Genomic DNA, 19,974 nt, shown 5'->3' with positions numbered 1-19,974 from the left:
CAACTCCTTGTGACCCCATGTGCTGTAGCCACCCGGCTTCTCTATGGAATTTTCCAGACAAGAATATTGGATTGGGTTGCCATTTCCTCCTCCAGGGGATCTTCTGGACCCAGGGACCAAACCTGAGTCTCTGGAATCTCCTGCATTGGCAAGTGGATTTCTTACCAACTGCGGGACCTGGGAAGCTTTACTGAAATGCAAAAGTTTGTCCCCACTCCAAATTCACATGTTGGAGCCCTAAGCCCAACATGACTGTTACTTGGAGATAAGGTTTTTAGGGAAGCAATTAAGGTTAAATGAAGTCATAAGGGTGGGGCCCTAATCTGACAGGATTAGTATCTTTATAAGAAGAGATGTCAGAGAGTTCACTGGCTCTCTCTCCACCATGTGAGGACACAGCAAGGAAGTGGCCATCTGGAAGCCAGGAAGAAAACCAGTCCCCTGATCTTGGACTTCCAGTCTCCAGAACTGTGAGAAAAGAAATCTCAGTTGTCTAAGCTACCTAGTTTACGGAATTTTGTTTTGGCAGTCTGAGCAAACAAAAACACACTAATCCCAAGAATTAATCACAGAGTATACAGAAAAAGAGGATCAAGAATAGGAATCAAGAACAGTTAAGGCTGGCTTCTACCAGGAACTCAGCCACTCTCTGTGATACACCCTTAACCCTCTGAAGCACTTTTCTTCTCTTCTGTGAAATGAGAGGCTCTAGGTAGAACTTCTTCAGGTCTCTTAAAGTTTCCAAACTAAGCTCTTTCCAGTGATAAGAGTCTGGAGAAGATGTGCAGAAATGGCACCTTGCAGGGGGAAAGAAAAGAAGGAAGAACAGGTCATCGGCCTTGGCCCTCAGATGGCTAAAGAAGAAAATGTATTTGGTGTGTGCCACACCTTTGCATCCTTCATCGACACTTTTGTCCATGTCACCAATCTTTCAGGCAAGGAAACCATCTGCCGTGTAACTGGTTGGATGAATGTGAAGGCTGACTGAGATGAGTCCTCTCCATATGCTGCCATGTTGGCTGCCTAGGATGTAGCCCAGAGATGTAAGGCACTGGGCATCACTGCCCTCCACATCAAACTCTGGGCCACAGGAGGAAATAGGAGCAAGACTCCTGGACCAGGAGCCCAGTCAGTGCTCAGAGCCCTTGCCCGCTCAGGGATGAAGATTGGGTGGATTGAGAATGTAACCCCCATCCCCTCTGACAGCACCCGCAAGAAGAGCGGTCTCCACCGTCACCATCTGTGAACAGGACTCCTCAAATTGTTGTTTTGTTAATAAATTGCCTTGATGTAAAAACAAAAACACTTTCAAACTAAAAGTGTTACATACTGTGGGCTATGGCTCAGGCAATGACAATGCCAGGATTCTATCCTCACAAAGCAGGAAGTTCTTATGGGTATTCACAAAGCTATTTAGTTACAAGCGTATTCATGACAGAATTGCATTTAATGGCAAAAAACAAGAACAGCAACAAAAAAACTTGTAAATAACCTATCCAACAATAAACGATGTTAAATAAACTATATAGTAGAGACAGATCATAGAATAAGTGAATATTTATTGTGCAAACCTGTTTAAAAAAATTAACATCAAGTATATACTGCTAACAAACCTTAAAATTATAGATTGGTAAAAACTTTGTTAAAAATACGAACAGTGAACATGGAGCCCGCCACTCCTGTATGCAGCTATTCCTTCCACGTGGGTCACTTCAAAAAACTGTAAACTGTTTTATTGAGGTATACTTGATATAAACTACAATATCTAAAGTACACATTTGGTAAGTTTTGACATATATAAACCCATAAAACCCATAGGCCCATAAAACCAGAATAATAAAGATAACATATCCATCACTCCCCAAAGTTTCCTGGTGCACCTTTGTAATCGCTCCCTCCCAACACTCCGTGCTCTCACAGTTTGCATTTTCTAGTTTTATATAAATGAAATCATACATTACATACTCTTTTTTGCCTGGCTTCTTTCACTCGGCATATTTGTGTTGAGATTCAGCTATGCCGCTTCATGTATTTATTTCTTCGTGGTATTTCATTGTGTGGGTCATTTTGACTCTGAATTAGCAGTCTTCATTTCCAATCCAGTTGCTTCAAGAAAAGAGGTTTCAGGAACGACATCTAATATTTCTTTTAACTTCACTATTTTCAAGGAATTAGGATGTTCCAGGCCAGGCTTGATATTTTCTCTTTTAGACACCGCTTGCTTTGCTTTGACTCTTTCAAAGCACTGCCTCATTTACATTTTACCTAAATTTCATTCTGCAGCAAGTTAATAAACCCAACATTGTGGGGCTGCTGGTATGTTCCTGGTGAGTTTTATCAGCTGGGTTCTATCAAGTGACATGAATGCTGATGTCACTAAAATGTCACTTTGCATTTGTCATTAAATGCAAAACAGTAAATAGTGTATGAATCCATTTTTGTTCTTAAAATACTTTAAAAGATGACACAAAGCTAAATGTGAAAAATTATTATTAATCTGTATTACCAAATACAGTAAACATTTTTTTTTTAAGGTCAAAGGGGAGTCACACACACAAAAAAAGAAAGCTGATAGGATTTTACATAATCGATATTTGCCAGACTGCCAAAGAACAGGGATATCCAACTACCATTATTGTATAATAGCTTAATTCATAAGCCCTCACATGTTCACCTAGAATGGGCCTCTTAGGAAAGATATCCCTCATGTCGCTGGAATCAAAACATAAATGTAAAATTGTAAACTTACTTTCATAAATATAAATGGAATTTGGAACCTTTTAGATAAAGCAGTTCCAATGACAGCTTCCAAGTTTTTGGCCTTGTAATTTACACTGTCTTTAATTACAGTCTTTAATTATAAGTCTGTATAAAGCTTGGCTAGAGTAACAGTTTATTATTTACCAAACTCCCTTTCACTCATTAATCACAATATGCATTACAACACAGTTGCAAAATAGGTCAAAATACTCCTGAATACATTTTTGGCATTCGGTACTTATTAATATTACTCCCCTTTCTATTCTTTGAGAAAGCCTGTATTTAGTTAAGACACTTGCTAAAAATGCTAATTATCATTTAACGATAACACATCAAGTTTTCTCATAGGGAAGTATAATGTCAAAACCCTAAGGCAGCCGTGAATATCATCTTTGTACTTTTAAGATCTGAAAATTCACTTCTTCCTAATGTTACCCAGATATGGTCAACGCAGCATACAAAAAAGAATTTTTGGAAATTCTCTGTGATCTTGCACAAAAGCTTAAAATAGAACGCAACGAGGGAACTACTTCATCTACATGTGAAACACAATCCAATACGCCTCACATTGTTAAAGTTAAAGTAAAAAGTCGCTCAGTCGTGTCAGACTCTTTACGACCCCATGGACTGTAGCCCACCTGGCTCCTCCATCCATGGAATTTTCTAGGCAAGAGTACGGGAGTGGGTTGCCATTTCCTTCTCCAGGGGATCTTCCCTACCCGGGGATCGAACGCGGTTCTCCAGGATTGCGGGCAGACGCTTTACCGTCTGAGCCTACTTCTTATTAAACTGCAATAGGAAAATAATACTGCCCACGTGCCTTCCAACCTTTTTGAGTTTTGGCGAATGACAGGAACGAAAGCCAAAAGCGAAGGAGCGAAAACTACGCCAAAGCGCCCTAGGTCAGGCAGGCAAACTGTAGCCACGCAACGTGGTAAGTTGAGACAAACCTAATTTGTGAACGAAACCTAGGCCCCGAAAGAAGAGTGCCCGGCTTCGGACTCAACTGAGCTCAACTCTGAAAGAGTCTAGCTGGACCCGTGATACAGTGAGTAGAAGCTGCTTCCACCCCAACACTACTCCCAGAAAAAGAACGGAGAAAAGCAGACAGCTACTAGGGCGACTTGGACCTACACCCCTTGACCTGGTTCCTCAGTCAGTTCAGTCGCTCAGTCGTGTCCGACTCTTTGCGACCCCATGAATCGCAGCACGCCAGGCCTCCCTGTCCATCACCAACTCCCGGAGTTTACTCAAATTTATGTCCATCCAGTCGGTGATGCCATCCAACCATCTCATCCTCTGTCGTCCCCTTCTCCTCCCGCCTTCAATCTTTCCCAGCATCAAGGTCTTTTCAAATGAGTCAGCTCTTCGCATTAGGTGGCCAAAGTACAGGAGTTTCAACTTCAACATCAGTCCTTCCAATGAACACCCAGGACTGATCTCCTTTAGGATGGAGTGGTTGGATCTCCTTGCAGTCCAAGGGACTCTCAAGAGTCTTCTCCAACACCACAGTTTAAAAGCATCAATTCTTCGGCGCTCAGTTTTCTTTATAGTCCAACTTTCACATCCTAGCTCTTCACCCTCTTGCACGCCCCGCCCCCCACCTCCCCGGCCCCGCCGCAGCCCCCAGGCTTCCCCAGGCTTCCTCAAGAGCCCCTCCCCTAGAACCCATTCAAAGCGCCACGTCTCCTAGCTCCTGGCCACCAGCCATCCCTCAGAGGCTTCCTTCAGTAAACCCCTCCCAACCTCCCGCCCAGAGTCACCGGTCCCCAGTGCTCGGCGCGCCTCCGGCACACGCCGAAAAACGTCCCCGCCGACCGCCTCAGCCACACGCTCCCTCCAACGGCTTCCGCCCCGCCTGGCCGCGCCCGCGCCCACGTGACACCCACGCCCCGCCCACCGCCGCCCACGTGACCCGCGGCCCCGCTCCGCCCCGCCCCCCCCCCCGTCGCCTCCCGCTGCGTGGATCGCGGCCGGAGCCGCCATTGTTCCGCCGAGGGAGGACAGCTGGGGCCCGGCACTGGCGCGGAGACGCCGCTTAGCGGCCGCCACTGGAGACACTCCCTCCCGCCGTCCCCCTCCTCTGGCGGCGGCGGAGTGAGGCTCTGACGAGGGGGGAACCAGGGGAGCGGCCCCCTGTCCTCCTGGCAGCGGCAGAGGCCGATACCCGGCTCCGGCGCGAGGGGCGGCCGCAATGCGCTCGGCCTGAGGCAGTCCGGCCTCGGCGCGTCCTCGCTTCCCTCGACTGTTCCACGGCGTCTCAGCGGCCCGGCGTCATCCTGTGAGTCCCCCCGGTCCCCCTGACGGGGAGGGAAGATGGCTACACGGAGCTGGCTGGACGAGCTGGCCCAGCAGGCCGAGGACGGCTCGGCCCGGCTGCAGGAAATGCTCTCGGTCGGCCTGGGTTTTCTGCGCACCGAACTGGGCCTCGACCTGGGGCTGGAGCCGAAGCGGTACCCGGGCTGGGTGATCCTGGTGGGCACGGGCGCGCTGGGGCTGCTGCTGCTCTTCCTGCTCGGATACGGCTGGGCCGCGGCTTGCGCCGGCGCCCGCAAGAAGCGGAGGAGCCCGCCCCGCAAGAGGGAGGAGGCGGCGGCCGCCGCGCCGGCCCCGGCCGCTGACGACCAAGGCGTGCTGAAGAATCTCAGGAGCGAGGAGCAAAAGAAAAAGAACCGGAAGAAATTGCAAGAGAAGCCCAAAGTGAGTAGGGGAGGAGCGGCGGGGGGGTGGGGAGCCCCCCGCCCCCGTCGAGCAATCGGGAGGCCAAACCCCAGCCGCCCCCGCCGGAATCCGGCAAAGGGGACCGAGGGAACATAGTCGAGAGCCGGGATGCAGCCTCCCAGGTGGAGGCGGCGATCGGTGGACACGTTTCTTGGGGAATGGTGGAAACTCAGGAAGTATAGGACCCCGCGGGGCAGATCGGTTTTGAGGAAGGAAGTTAGACTGTTTTGGGGGTACTTTTAAATAAAAGCTCCCCCGGAGGGCGAGGCAGTTTGGGGACCCTTGACCGCCCGAATGACATGCCAAGCCGCTGCACCTCCCCCCCCCCACCCCCCCCGGAGGCCTACTTGGGTTAGGCTGCCTGTGTTTGCGGAGGCCGGCGGGACCTTATGGTGGCGTTGGGAAGTTGTGGCAAGACTGCGCCTGGAATCCAAGAGCCTGCGTGCTTCAGGTCCCGCCGAGGTGGGAGGCAGTGGAGGAGATAACGGTGAATTAAAAACTCCGGGGCTTACTCGAGGATTAAAGGTACCCAGGTCTGGACGCGCTTCCATTTTAGTTAGGGCTCTAGAAGGGAAATGGTTGCCCACTCTGCTTCTGGTGCATGTGGCCCCTGGAGGCCGGAACAGGAGCCCGGCAAGAGGGAGTCTGTCTTCTAACGTCCCTTGGGGTACACGGCTTTCTGAGAGGGCGCCAAGGCAAGTTGAGCGGAGCGGTGTGGGAGGTTTTGAAATAGGGTAAAAAGGATGACAGAGCAGATTGGTGCCGGGCTGAGAAAAGTGATCAGGCGCCCATTTACCGGACCACGTGTGGAAAGGCAGAGCGCATCACGACCGTCTTATCCTGCTTTCGCCTTTTATTTCTGTAGCCTTGATTGCCATGTCCCCCATGAGTCTCTCATTAGAACTTTCATGGTTTTATTTTACTTCTTTAAAAATTGCGTATAGTTGACCAGAGTATGGAGGGTGTGCAAAATTGGAAACGACTCCTAACCTATTTTTATAGCCGCTGGTTTTAGCGCCTCACCTTTTCAGCACAGTAAGGTTCTGTGTGAGATGCCCTCTGGTTTTTGCTGGACAGTGACTGGTATGTACGTGAAAGTTAGTCGTGGAAACTAATATAGGAGACAGATTCAAAAATAATTCTAATATCTTGTGGACTGACAGGTGCTGTAGAGGTGTGAACAGTGTAAATGAGGTTTAGAGAGGGGGAGGGATTTGGAAGAATTTAGCAAAGTTATGGAGGCAGTCAGATGTGAATTCAAGCTAAAGTCATGAGAGTATGGTTGGTGACAGTACAAAGGATGACACTGTATTAGAGCTGTGACAAGCCACAATTACTGCATTATTAGGTCTAGATTAGACCTGCTGGTGAAGAGGATACAAGATATGTACGAGAACTAGAAAAGGATACAACTTTTGTTAGTATGACTACTGCCTTAGGTTAGGAGAAGAGAAAATAGAAGTGATTTGGAAACTATGTAATTATATTTAAAATTGTAGGGAGTATCAAAGTTTACTGGAAAGTAATGTTATGGTGGGAACCTGGCTCCAAGATAGGAAAGAAGGTGATCTTTTAAAAAATTACATTCATTCATAAGCCTAAGACCAGTGTGGATGAAACAGGTTGTGAAAATTTCAAAGCCCTGTTTGCGCCTCTCTAATTTCAGACAGACTTGGGTTAACAGACCGGTGCTGACAAGAGCCCATTCGAAGCGCATCACAATACTTAGATGACCCATCTGAAGAAGGAACACAGACAGGCTCCTGTGGAACTTGTGCTGTGAAAAATACTCATCAAACTTAGTGTTTGTGCTAGGGGGAATGAATAAATAAATACAGTATTAGCTTTGGAGAATAGAGAATGGGAAGGCTGAGAGTGACTGACTGTTAATTGCGTAAGAAAATATGTTTGCCTACCTAACAGTAAGGATGTGTTGGAGAAGTTTATCAACATTTACAAAACTGTGGCTTTCAAAAGTTTTTGACCACAACCTAGAGAAAACATTTTACAATACCCCCCTCCTTCACACTATTCTATTTTTCTTTAATGATATTTGTGACTTACTAAATTAGTTTCACATTTGATTTTAGGGGTGACCCACAGAAAAACGCTGCTTTACAGGGTTAAGAAATCCAAGCTTCCATTTAGTTAGTTATTAGTTGGTTAGTATTCATATGCTTCATCACTTTGCTAAGTTTCTGTTTGGGGAAAAGCAGGATGCGGCTTGCAAATTGAAGGCAGTAAAAAAGGAACACCATATTCATGTGTCTTATAGTGAAAGGGATACAAAAGCAAAAGCTCAGTTTTCCCCAGGGAACTTCTTATTCCAGCTGTGGAAAAAAGATATCAGAAACTTAACAGTGCAACCTTACTGAGACCCAGGTAGCCAGGAAAAACCTTTTGTGGAATTTGACTTTGAAAGTGGGGAGGAACTGGATATTGGGAAAGGCTGAAGAAATAGCAAAGGCTTGGGGGTGGAAGACTTAACTCTGTTGGCCTGGCAGGAATTGGAACTCTAAACTTGAGTGAGGCATTTAACCTTGTTTCCGTTAGCTTATCTTGTTTATAAATTGAAGATCTTACTTGAGGTAAAACACTGCAGCATTCCTCAGAGTGCTCACCCTGACTACTTGCAGTAGTTACTTTGAATGCTTGTTAAATTGTGTAGATTCTTGAGTCCAACTACAGATGTAAATTCAGAGTCTGTGGAGCTGGGTCCAGGGAATCTGCTTTTTTTAACAAGCTCCCTTGCCTATCTGGAAATCATTGACTGCAGTAGTGCCGTAAGATTCAAAGTGTAAGAGAGATTTCTAGGTCCAGTCATGTTAATCTTATAATTCATCTTTTATTACTACGTCATTCTGATAAACATTTTGAATATACTTCTGATTCAAGTGGATTCAGGGGTGTCAACTACAGTTTTTTTGAAAAAACATTCTGAATTTATTTTGGTCCCTTTTAAGTTTTCTCTTAAATCATTCCAGATTTCACAACTCAAATTTTCAGTTGTTTCTAGTTGCCTGTTTTTATGTATAGAGTAGATGTCATTTAGCTTTTTTAAATCTCTTCATAAGCTTTTTTTTTTTTTTAATTCTTGTATTGGTTTGCTTTTTATCCCCTAATACCTTGCCATAGGTTTTTGTGTTCATTCCCCTGTTAAAGGTGAAGGGGGTGACACTTTTCACTGGGCTTATCACTGTTTTCTTACATGTGTTTTTCTTGACACCTCGTTCATCGTGTGTATTAAGTAGACACTCAGTAAATATTTTTTTCTTGACTTAACCTGTATGGTGATTTAGATGGATGTAAATGGCAACCCACTCCAGTATTCTTGCCTGGGAAATCCCATGGACAGAGGAGTCTAGTGGGCTACAGTCCATGGGATCCCAAAGAGTCAGGACATGACTTAGCAACTAAACAACATCTCAGATAGCTGGTCTTTAGCAGTTATTGCTTTGTGTTTCACCTGGAAGCAGGTAACCAAGATCATCATCAAAGAAAATTCATTTTTCATAAAGATTTTCCATAGTACAAGTGTTAATATCTATAAGCTCAATAAATAGTGTTTTGTCTTGTTTGCTACTGTATGACCTTGCATAGTGGTTGGCACCTAACAAGTAGTTATTGAATGTATAATACAGTAAAATGTCCCGCCAAAGTATTTATGCAGCTTGATTCTGTTTTTTATGCCTAGAAACATCCATGTGAGCCACCTTTTTATTTTTACAGTGAAAAATGGCTGTGTTTGCCTCATCTGGCGTAAATTTTGTAAGGTCCATCTTTCTACAGCCAGTAAATCATTCTAAATAGTAAGCTGTCTTTTGTAGTAGTTACTTCTTTTCTAGTTTCACTTCCACTGCCCTACTTTCGGACTTTATTACCTTTTGCTTAGGCTGTCCTAACAGCATCCTAACTGGTTTTCCTGCTTTCAGTCCCTTTGTTGCCAATCCTTTCTACCCACTCATGCCAGTTAAATCTTTTAAAGTGTTGGGCACTCAGACATGTCTGACTCTTAGTGATCCTGTGGACTGTAGCCCACCAGGCTCTTTAGTCCATAGAATTCTCCAGGCAAGAATACTGGAGTGGGTAGCCATTCCCTTCTCCAGGGATTCTTTCCAACCCAAGGATCAAACCTGCATCACTTATGTCTCTTGCACTGGCAGGTGAATTCTTCACCACTAGCATCACCTAGGAAGCCCAACTCTAATCATGTGACTTTCAAGTTCACATCCTTTCAGTAATTCCCCAACACCTGTTGAATAAAATTCAGTGGCATGGCTCTCAAGCCTTTTCATGATCTAATCCCATCTTAGATTTTATCTGTTACCATTACCCATATGTGGAGAAGGAAATGGCAACCCACTCCAGTATTCTTGCCTGGAAAATTCCATGGACAGTGGAACTTGGCGGATTACAGTCCATGGGGTCACAAAGAGTTGGCCACAACTCAGCACATCAGCACATTACCCATGAGACATTCCCATTGGCCAGATGTCAGCATGTCTCTGTTCATACTGCCTTCTTCTGTTCATACGATTTCTTCTAAGAAGCCCCCTTCTTCTGTATCTCTGCCAATTTCTACCTATCCTTAAATGGCCCAGCTACATTGCTACCTCTACTATAAAGCTTTTGTCTAGCTCCCCAGCTAGAGTTAGTCTCTCTTTTATGTGTTTATATTTTTTATGAGAGCTAAAACAGAGCATTGCCTGGGAATGTGCTTGTAGAATGACTCAGACTTTTTTCATAACTCTCTGCATGTCCAAGAATGACAAGTATTGATTTGGGGGTTAGAAATACTTTTAGCTAGTAGGCGAATTTGTGGATATTGAATCTCCAAATAATGGCAATCAATTGTTCGTTTGTATCTATAACTGAACTAATGGGTTTCCCTGGGGTGGCTCACTGGTAAAGAATCCAACTACCAATGCAGGAGATGAAGGTTCAATCCTTGGGTTGGGAAGATCCCCTGGAGAAGGAAATGGCAACCTGCTCCAGTGCTCTTGCCTGGAAAACCCCATGGATAGAGGAGCCTGGTGGGTTGCGAAAGAGTTGCACGTGACTGACCGACTAAACAACAACGACTGGACTGTTTCTCCTACCTCCAGAACCTCATGTCTAGATGTATACTTGATTTCTTCAATAGGAAACCTGATGTTTATCTCAAAAACTTTAACATCTCCAAAACAGCACTCAATTCCCTGCCTTCTCCCAGTTGTCCCCATTTCTGTAAATGGTAAATGACTCTGCCTTTGCTTCAGTTATTCAGGCGAAAAATCTAAGAATCATTCTTGATTCTCCCCTTTTCCTTATATCTTCATCATCTTCACCTCATATCTAATCCTTCAGCAGGTACCATCACTTTTATCTCCAAAACAGATATCTAGTCCAGCCGCTCTCATTCTGTTTCCACCTTAGCTCACTTGTACAGCAACAGCTTCTGTCGACTGCCTGCAGTCATTTCTCAACACCCTAGTAAGGAGCCTTTTTAAAAGCAAATCGCCATCTTATCTAAAACCAACATTTTAGTAGTTTTTGCATTTAAAATCTAAACTTTTTTCCTGTATGGCTCAGCAGCTGCTTTTCTTTCTGAGCAAACCTGAGTTAGCTTCCTCTCATTTGCTACCTTCACTTACAGTAATTTCTTTGCACTTCTTCACGCTCTTTTGCAACCCAATGCTGCAAACTTGACCCACTGTTCTGATCAGCCTTTAGATCTAACTTTGAAACTCACCCTCCTACAAAATACTTTCCTAATCACTCTATTTGAAATAGGCATCCCTTTCTATTTTCTGTCTCAATCTTTTGTATGTGTTTCCTTTATTATAGTTTGTAAATTGTTTATTAACTTCTTCATTTACTTTTGCTCAGGGTTTTTTTTTTTCTCTCTTCTAGATGATAAGCCATGCTGTCAGATGGCAAACAGTGACTGGCATATTAGAGCCTTTGGTAACTATTTGTTAAATTAAATGCTGAATGATCTAAAATGATACCTTCCTGTTTAGCTGGATGGTCTAATCTGTTATTGAGCTAAATAGATTTGTATTTTAAGATACTCTCAATAGGATTATGTCTTTTATTCATAGGTAGTGGTTTTGCCATATTATCTCAGGTATTACTAAAGTTACATGTCATCTATAGGGTTTTCTTTTTCCCTTTAAGTTGCTAATGTTTTAAGCCTTGAATACTCATTTAATTTAAAAATCTTGAGTGATAGTAAAACAAATATCCCTGATTATACCCAAAAAAAAAAAAAAGAATCTTGAGATTCAGAGAGATGGACTTATTCAAGGTTATAAAGCAATGGCGTTTCAAAGGCAAAACAATATCCTGATTTCTAGCTTAAGAACTCACTGTTATTTCCATTATACTGCTCTGGTTTTGATAGCATGTTCCAGGATATTACACTGCATTCAGAGAACAAATCTAATTTTCTCAGTGAGTTACAACTTTATTGCTTTTAAATTTTACCTTTAAAAATCAGAAGTTTCTGCTGGAAATTATAATGACCTTTACAGCAGCTCCAGAGTTTTGGCTTCATTTGTTTGGTCATAGGACAGGACTTTTTCATCCTGTCATTTTCTTCTGCCAGAGGCGCTGTAGAGAATGCCTTTAATAGTTCTGACAGAAAAGACCTTTAACAGTTGTGTTCATCTCAGATACCAAGAGCAGCAGTAAACTCTCTGAGCACTTGCTTTTGTTGCAATTCCGCATTATTGGGTAATGTGCTATTTTTTGAGGTTGTGAAAGTCTTGAAAGCATTTTAAAGTTATTAGTATTATTCAAACAAAATCCAGAGATCTGTGTGAGGAGTGGGTGTTGCTTGACCACTTTTTTTGTTGTTTGGGTGGAGGGGAGTTGGTAGTTAATTTGTATTTGTTTGGTTTGGTTTGGTGTTTTTGGCTGCACCATGCAGCTTGTGGGATCTTAGTTCCCCAACCAGGGATTGAACCTGGGTCCTTGGCAGTGAAAGCACGGAGTCCTAACCCCTGGCTTGCTGGAGATTTCCCGACTAGTTTTTTGCTCTAGTTTCTCTCCAACTATGCTAGTAGTTTGGAGAGAAACTACTCTTAGATCCATCTCAGAAACTACTTTCTCAGATCCATCTCAGAAAGAACTACATGGATATGTGTCCACTGTGTCACCTGTAATCCTTATCTCAGTACCCATCTGATATAAAACCTTAAAAACCAATGCTGTATTTAGTGTTTCAAAAATTAGCATAACTTGGCCATGTGATTGGTATTGAGTATCATCTATAAAAGTAGCCCTGAGCATCCTTGATGTTTTAGAGTCAACAAAGAGATGTTTTAGAATCCCTGAGGAGGGTTTAGTTTTGGCTAGCTTTTCAGAAGGCACACGGATCTTTGTGTGCTCCTGTATTCAACTCTTTGCGACCCCATGGACTGTAGCCCGGCAGGCTCCTCTGTCCATGGGATTCTCCAGGCAAAAATACTGGAGTGGGTTGCCATTCTCTTCCAGGGGATCTTCCTGACGTAGGGACAGAACCACATCTCTTGCGTTTCCTGCATTGGTAGGCACATTCTTTACTTCTGTAACACCTGGGAAGCCCGTGCAAGGATCTTTATCCTAAAGGAAATATCTCAGGATATATAGCAAGATTTTTGCAAATTTGATTTATAGGCCACATTTATAAGATTATTCTCTTAGCTTTTAAGAGTTTAAAATTGAGGTTAAATTTAAAAGCAAGTTGATAAATTACTGTGAGTAAAGCTGTGTACTGTAATGTTTAGTTTATGTAGTTGATACGTGCACAGCATTTGACAGAAGCACACAGTTTGTGTTTTTAAGTAAATGACAAGAAATTGTTCTACCTTGAATAGAACTCTTCCTATTAGAACTGTTCCTAATAGAACAGCACTCTTCCTAACTAAAACTAAGAAACTGACCAAGACTAAATCTTCTCCACTAAATGAGATAATGCATGTGATTGGCACATGGCAAATGTTGTTGTTCAGTCGCTCAGTCATGTCCGACTCTTTGCGATCCCATGGACTGCAGCAGGCCAGGCTTCCCTGTCCATCACCATCTCCCGGAATTTGCTCAAAGTCATATCCATTGAATCGGTGATGCCATCCAGCCGTCTCATCCTCTGTCGTCCCCTTCTCCTCCTGCCTTCAATCTTTCCCAGCCTCAGGGTCTTTTCCAAGGAGTCAGTTCTTCACATCACGTGGCCAAAGAATTGGAGCTTTAGCTTCAGCATCAGTCCTTCCAATGAATATTCAGGATTTATTTCCTTTAGGATTGATTGGTTTGATCTCCTTGCAGTCCAGGGGACTCTCGAGAGTCTTCTCCAACACCACAGTTCAAAAGTATCAGTTCTTCTGCCCTTGACCTTCTTTATGGTTCAACTCTCACATCCATACATGACTACTGGAAAAACCATATCTTTGACTATACAGACCTTTGTCGGCAAAGTAATGTCTCTGCTTTTTAATATGCTGTCTAGGTTTGTCATAGCTTTTCTTCCAAGGAGCAAGCATCTTTTAATTTCATGGCTGCAGTCACCATCTGCAGTGATTTTGGAGCCCAAGAAAATAAAGTCTCTCACTATTTCCATTGTTTCCCCATCTATTTGCCATGAAGTGACGGGACATGGCAAATACTTGGAAGTTTCTAGGTCTGTCAGCTAAAGATGTTATCTGTTGAATTTCCATGATGTCTTGCTTTTTTTTTTTTTTTTTAATCATGGACATACTATGTAGACTTGTGCTTCCCAGTATGCAAAGTATAATTTCTTGCTAATCAAGTTGAGACTGCAGCGACGTAGTAACTTGTCCAGGGTGATAGACATTGGAGATTCAACCATGATTTCAGCTAGCCTTCAAAACACACACTGTTCTCCTTTTAGAGGCCAGGGATGGGGAGGTGGGGAGCCAGGGCAGAGTATACCTTTTGTCTGGTGTTTTTTCTGAGCTATACCTGTCTTCCTTTGGAGTCTAAGCTTTGTGAGGACAGGGATTGTGCCTCACTTGTCTTGTTTCAAGACTTTAAGAGCCCTGCTTATTACTCTACTGGGTTCATTTAATGGATATTGAGTGAATGAACATGAGTGAATATTGTGTAATCTTTTTTAGAATACAGACTATAAGCAGCTTTTTAAGAAAAAAGATAGTACGGCATGTCTCTTGAGCAAGCCGGGACTATTTCTAGCCTGTGAGAGGCTATATTTACTCATCATTTGTATTCTGTTAACTTCCCAAAAGAATTTGTGTCTGCAGCATTGGGCCCATTGGATACATGTACTGTTTCGTAAGGTTCTTGACCACCAGGACTTAACATTCATTTTGAGCTTGCTAATATGAAAAATGACTTGAATGCTGGAACATAGGATGAGGATATGGGCCTTCTTCATAGCTTTGGAGAGGAAAGGATACTGAAGGAAAGAAACTTTCTTGAACATGTAAAGAATGCTTTCACATGTTTTCTCATTTACTTTAACAAGAAACCTGTACAAGACAAGGTACATTTTTTCTTCATATTTGCAGATTTGCATATTTGCAGTTGAGGATTTGTTTAAAATCACGGTGATTAAATATAGAAGTTGGACCTTAATCCCAGGTTGTCCAGTCCAAACCCCATAGTCTTTCATATTTCACTTTTTTTTTTTTTTTGGTAGTTAGTAGACTACCCTTTTTGGAGAAGGCAGTGGCACCCCACTCCAGTACTCTTGCCTGGAAAATCCCATGGATGGAGGAGCCTAGTAGACTGCGGTCCATGGGGTCGCTAAGAGTCGGACATGAATGAGCGACTTCAGTTTCACACGTTGGAGAAGGAAATGGCAACCCACTCCAGTGTTCTTGCCTGGAGAATCCCAGGGACGGGGGAGCCTGGTGGGCTGCCATCTATGGGATCACACAGAGTCGGACACGACTGAAGTGAGTTAGCAGCAAGCGGCAGCAGGCTACCCTTTTAGTTTTGAAACTTAAGAAGTTTCCAAGTAATTTGAAGTCATGGTTTTTACATTTTATGACTAAAAATAAAAATTTACATATTTAAGTGAAAATAGTGTCAAATGTTAAACCTTATATATGCTTACTGTAGCTTTAGATTCTTTTTAAAAAATATTTATGAATGTATTTAGCTGCATCAGATCTTTGTTGGGTCATGTGGGATCTTTTGTTGCTGAGCATGGACTGTCTAGTTGTGGCCCAGGGGTTTGGTAGTTGTGGCACGCAGGCTCTCTAGTTACAGCACAAGGACTCAGTTGTTGAGTGGCACATTGGAGCTTACTTTCCTGACCAGGGGTTGATACCGAGTCCCCTGCATTATAAGACGGATTCTTAACCATTGGACCACCAGGGAAGTCCCAGCTATAGGTTCTTTTGAAATTTAGAATTGGTTTAACAAATATGTAAAGGTCACTCAAATGGAGTAGAAGTCTATTATTAAGCATATCTTCTTATTCTGACTCCCAGAGGGCAGATTTCTATCATATGTACATGTCCCTGAGGCCCTAGCCCAGTGCCTTGTACTGAAATACTTAGTATGTAAAGAATTGTATGAAATTAATAAATTGGAAACGAACGTGAAGAATTTTATTTCCTTGAAATCACAGTTATTAAATATAAAATCCTTCTCCCATGCTGTGTGGCCCCCTCCTCCCTTTTATTTTCCGGATTGTCAGCTGAGTGTTTTAATTCTGCATTATCACCCTCCCAAGACACACACATGTGCGCATGTGTGCACTTGCTCTTTTACGAATGTATTTTTAAGAAGGATCTGGGCTGGGAGTTGAGGAAATGTATTAATATTAAAGTTGACATGGCATTGTCTATAAGTTTATCCACATAAGAAATTTTATTTTTCTGTTACTGGTTGATTTTCAGCAAATTTGAAGGATATTTTGGACTGGTCTAATTTAAAGTATAGATTGCATGCTACATACAAAATTAACTTTGATTGGCCCTAGAGGGGAACACCTCAAAATTTTCCAGAGAATTTTAAACTGGGGCACAGAGAGAAGCTCATGTAATTCTAATCTGTAGAAGCGAAACTGCATATATTACGGCTCCATGACCAGAGAAAATACTTTCATGTAAAACTGAGCGTGGAAGTAACACTGGATTTGAAGTGTTAGTTTGTGATTAGTTCTTTTCATGTGAGCAAATCTACCTAATACATTTTCTTTTCTTTTTTTTTCCTAATACATTTTTATTTGTTGTTGTTTACTCGCTAAGTCGTGTCCGTCTCTTTTGTGACCCCATGAACTATAGCCCACCAGGCTCCTCTGTCCATGGAATTTCCCAGGCAAGAAGACTGGAGTGGATTGCCATTTCCTTCTCCAGGGAATCTTCCTGACACAGGATCAGACCTGTCTTCTGCATTGGCAGGTGGATTCTTTATCACTGAGCCACTAGGGAAACCTTGATGCTTCCATTTAGGGATTTACTAATTTAAATGTGGTTGATGCTTTTCTGGATTACTATAATGGTGTGGTCAGTCACCCAGAGCCAGACATTCTGGAGAGATAAGTAAAATGGGCATTAAGCACTACTGTTAATAAAGCTAGTGGATGTGACAGAATTCCAGCAGAACCCTAAAGGATGATGCCATCAAGGTGTTGCCTTCATTATGTCAACAAATCTGGAAGACCCAGCAGTGGCCGCAGGACCAGAAAAGGTCAATCCTCATCCCAATTCCAAAGAAGAGTAGTACTAAAGAATGTGCTAGCCATCAGACAATTAACACTCATCTCCCATGCTAGTAAGGTCAAGCTTAAAATCTTGCATACTAGGCTCAGCATTATGCCATCCAAGAACTTCCAGATGTCCAAGCTCGGTTTAGAAAAGGAAGACGAACCAGAGATCCAGTTGCCAACATTTGCTGGATCATAGAGAAAACAAAAGGGAATGCCAGAAAAACATCTACCTCTTCCAGAAAAACATTGACTACACTAAAACCTTTGACTGTGTTGATCATAATAAACTGTGAAAAGCTCTTAAAGAGATGGGAATACCAGACCATTTTACTTGTCTCCTGAGAAACCTTTATGTGGGTCAAGAAGCAACAGTTAGAACCCTGTATGGAACAACTGATTGGTTTAAGATTGAGAAAGGAGTATGACAGGGCTGTCTGCTGTCACCCTGTTTGTTTAACGTGTACGCTGAGCACATCATGAGAAATGCCGGGCTGGATGAGTTACAAGCTGGAATCAAGACAGGCGGGAGAAACATCAACAATCTCAGATATGCAGATGATACCACTCTAATGGCAGAAAGCAAAGAGGGACTAAAGAGCCTCTTGATGACGTTGAATGAGGAGAGTGAAAGAGCCGGTTTAAAACTAATTATTAAAAAAAAACTAAGAGCATGGCATCTGACCCCATTACTTCATGGCAGATAGAAGGGGAAAAGGTAGAAGTAGTGACAGAGTTCCTCTTCTTGGGCTCTAAAATCACTGTGAATGGTGACTGCGGCCATGAAATCAGAAGATGTTTGCTTCTTGGCAGGAAAGCTATGGCAAACCTAGACAGTGTGTTGAAAAGCAGAGACATTACTCTGCTGACAAAGGTCAGTCTAGTCAAGGCTGTAGTCTTCCCAGTGGTCACATACAGTTGTGATAGCTAGACCATAAAGAAAGCAGAGCACCAAAGAATTGATGTCCTGTGGTGCTGGCAGAGACTCCTGAGAGTCTCTTGGACAGCAGGAATATCAAACCAGTCAGTCTTAGGGGAAATCAACCCTGAATACTCATTGGAAGGACTGATGCTGAATTTGAAATTCCAGTATTTTGGTCATCTGATGTGAATAGCTAATTCATTGGAAAAGTCCCTGATGCTAGCAAAGATTGAGGGCAGAAGGAGAATAGGGTGTCCGAGAATGAGATCGCTGGATGGCATCATTGATACATTGGACATAAACTTGGGCAAACTTTGGGAGATGGTGAGGACAGAGAGGCCTGGCATGCTGCAGTCCATGGGGTCGCAGAGTCAAACACGACTGGGCAGCTGAACAACAACGCTCTTCCAGCCAGGACAAGGCCTTCTTGACCAGTGGTAGCAGAATAGGAGACCAGATTAGTGCTATTGGTGGTGGGTAGGAGAGGCCCAACCATGATGTGTATCCTTTCTTCCTGCTGTTGACTTTTTCTTTAGGATAGGAGGATTTTTATCAATATTTCATGATACCTGGCATTTGCAGGAAGTTGTTGATGACTTATGGAGTCCCAATAATTATGAGACCTATATAAAGCCCAAGAGATAGTGGGAAATTGGGAAATCTGCATAGACCAGAGGGAACAGCTGCAGTTCTAGCCACTACACAAGTCGATGTTGCAGAGAAGTATGGAAAATCAGCAGGGGTTGGAGCGTGGGACCACCTTTGGCTTGCTGATCATTGAAAGCATATGAAATGGAAACTGAGTGTTCCTGGTCAATGATTGAGGACTTCTGACTGTTCAAAAGGAAAGATGGTTTCATCTTTGATTTGGGAGGCTCTGTCAACATGTTTGCAGTTATCTCAAATGAATTTCTTTCAACTTTTCAATTTTTTTTTTGTTTGTTTTCACGCATTTATTGGGGCCATCAGCTCGGGGGCCGCTCCCTGTCAATGGAGGCGCTCACAGTCTCTTCAGCCACTCCAGGCTCGGGCCCTGGGGGTCCTGAGGGTGGCTGGGCACGTCGGGCATGTTCCTGTCGTCTCGGAGGAGCATTGGGTAGTTGTACAGTGTGGCCCAGTTGATCATGAGCGAGTACTTGGTGTAGGGGCTGAGTGTGGGCAGGATTACAGCGAGGCCTGCAATGGCGAAGGATGCCACTAGCACAGGTTCCTTGGCCCAGACATTCTTGAGGAAGGCTGCGACTCTCTCAGCCATCTTGGTCGCGGCGGCTCGGTGGTTTTTTAACATAGTTTTTAACCACTTAATTTCACTTTTTTACAGTTAGTATATAAATTGTTGTTATTGCTTAGTCCCTAAGTCATGTCCAGCTCTTCTTGCAACCCCATGGACTTGTAGCCTGCCAGGCTCCTCTGTCCATGGGATTTCTCCCAGGCAAGAATACTGGAGTGGGTTGCTATTTCCTTCTTCAGGAGATCTTCCCAACCCAGTGATTGGACCTGTCTCTTGCATTGGCAGGTGGGTTCTTTACCACTGAGTCACCAAGAAGGCCCAGTATATAAAATGACTCAATTTAGTCATTTACATGAGTAAAATGGAAGTATTTGTAAGTGACTATGATAGTTTCCTGAAAGGATTAGTTAAATGAAGCTTCATGGATATGAGGCTTGTGAGCTGCCAAGTAAAGAGATGGGGAACAGTGTGGACTGGAAGCTTACATAGAAAGGTGAGGATGACCCCAGAAGACCTGAAAAAGTAAGTTTGGCTAGAGAGAGGATAGTCTGAAACAAATGACATGTGAGAATTGACAGGTAAGGTGGTGATACTGGAAAGTATTGATAGAATTAAATAAGTTTTGTATTCTTGATGTGGATATGGCTGTAAGTCCAAATGCCTCTCTAGGGTTTCTGACCATTC

The 19,974-nt window shown here is 43.3% G+C and overlaps 2 protein-coding genes and 1 pseudogene across 5 annotated transcripts in view; 2 read left to right on the top strand and 1 right to left on the bottom strand.

Moving 5' to 3' along the window:
- The first annotated feature begins 778 nt into the window (after window positions 1-778).
- Window positions 779-1,246, top strand: LOC122450955 (annotated as a pseudogene).
- A 3,464-nt stretch (window positions 1,247-4,710) lies between these two features.
- Window positions 4,711-19,974, top strand: part of MTDH (metadherin) — a 57,683-nt gene continuing 42,419 nt past the window's right edge. For 2 of the 4 annotated variants that reach the window (XM_043483087.1, XM_043483083.1), the window contains exon 1: window positions 4,712-5,460. In XM_043483087.1, coding sequence (XP_043339022.1) covers window positions 5,077-5,460 — 384 coding nt within the window. In that variant the 5' untranslated portion in view covers window positions 4,712-5,076. Of the gene's footprint in view, window positions 5,461-19,974 lie in introns of all 4 variants that reach the window. The other 2 variants (XM_043483085.1, XM_043483084.1) reach the window with 2 other exon arrangements.
- LOC122450819 (NADH dehydrogenase [ubiquinone] 1 alpha subcomplex subunit 3-like) lies at window positions 19,001-19,327 on the bottom strand. The gene has a single exon (XM_043483088.1). The coding sequence runs from the start codon at window positions 19,312-19,314 to the stop codon at window positions 19,060-19,062; it is 255 nt and encodes an 84-aa protein (XP_043339023.1). The 5' UTR covers window positions 19,315-19,327; the 3' UTR covers window positions 19,001-19,059.

This window comes from Cervus canadensis, chromosome 12 (assembly GCF_019320065.1).
Source record: "Cervus canadensis isolate Bull #8, Minnesota chromosome 12, ASM1932006v1, whole genome shotgun sequence".
Taxonomy (NCBI): domain Eukaryota; kingdom Metazoa; phylum Chordata; class Mammalia; order Artiodactyla; family Cervidae; genus Cervus; species Cervus canadensis.
This window is presented reverse-complemented; position numbering and strand designations above follow the sequence as displayed.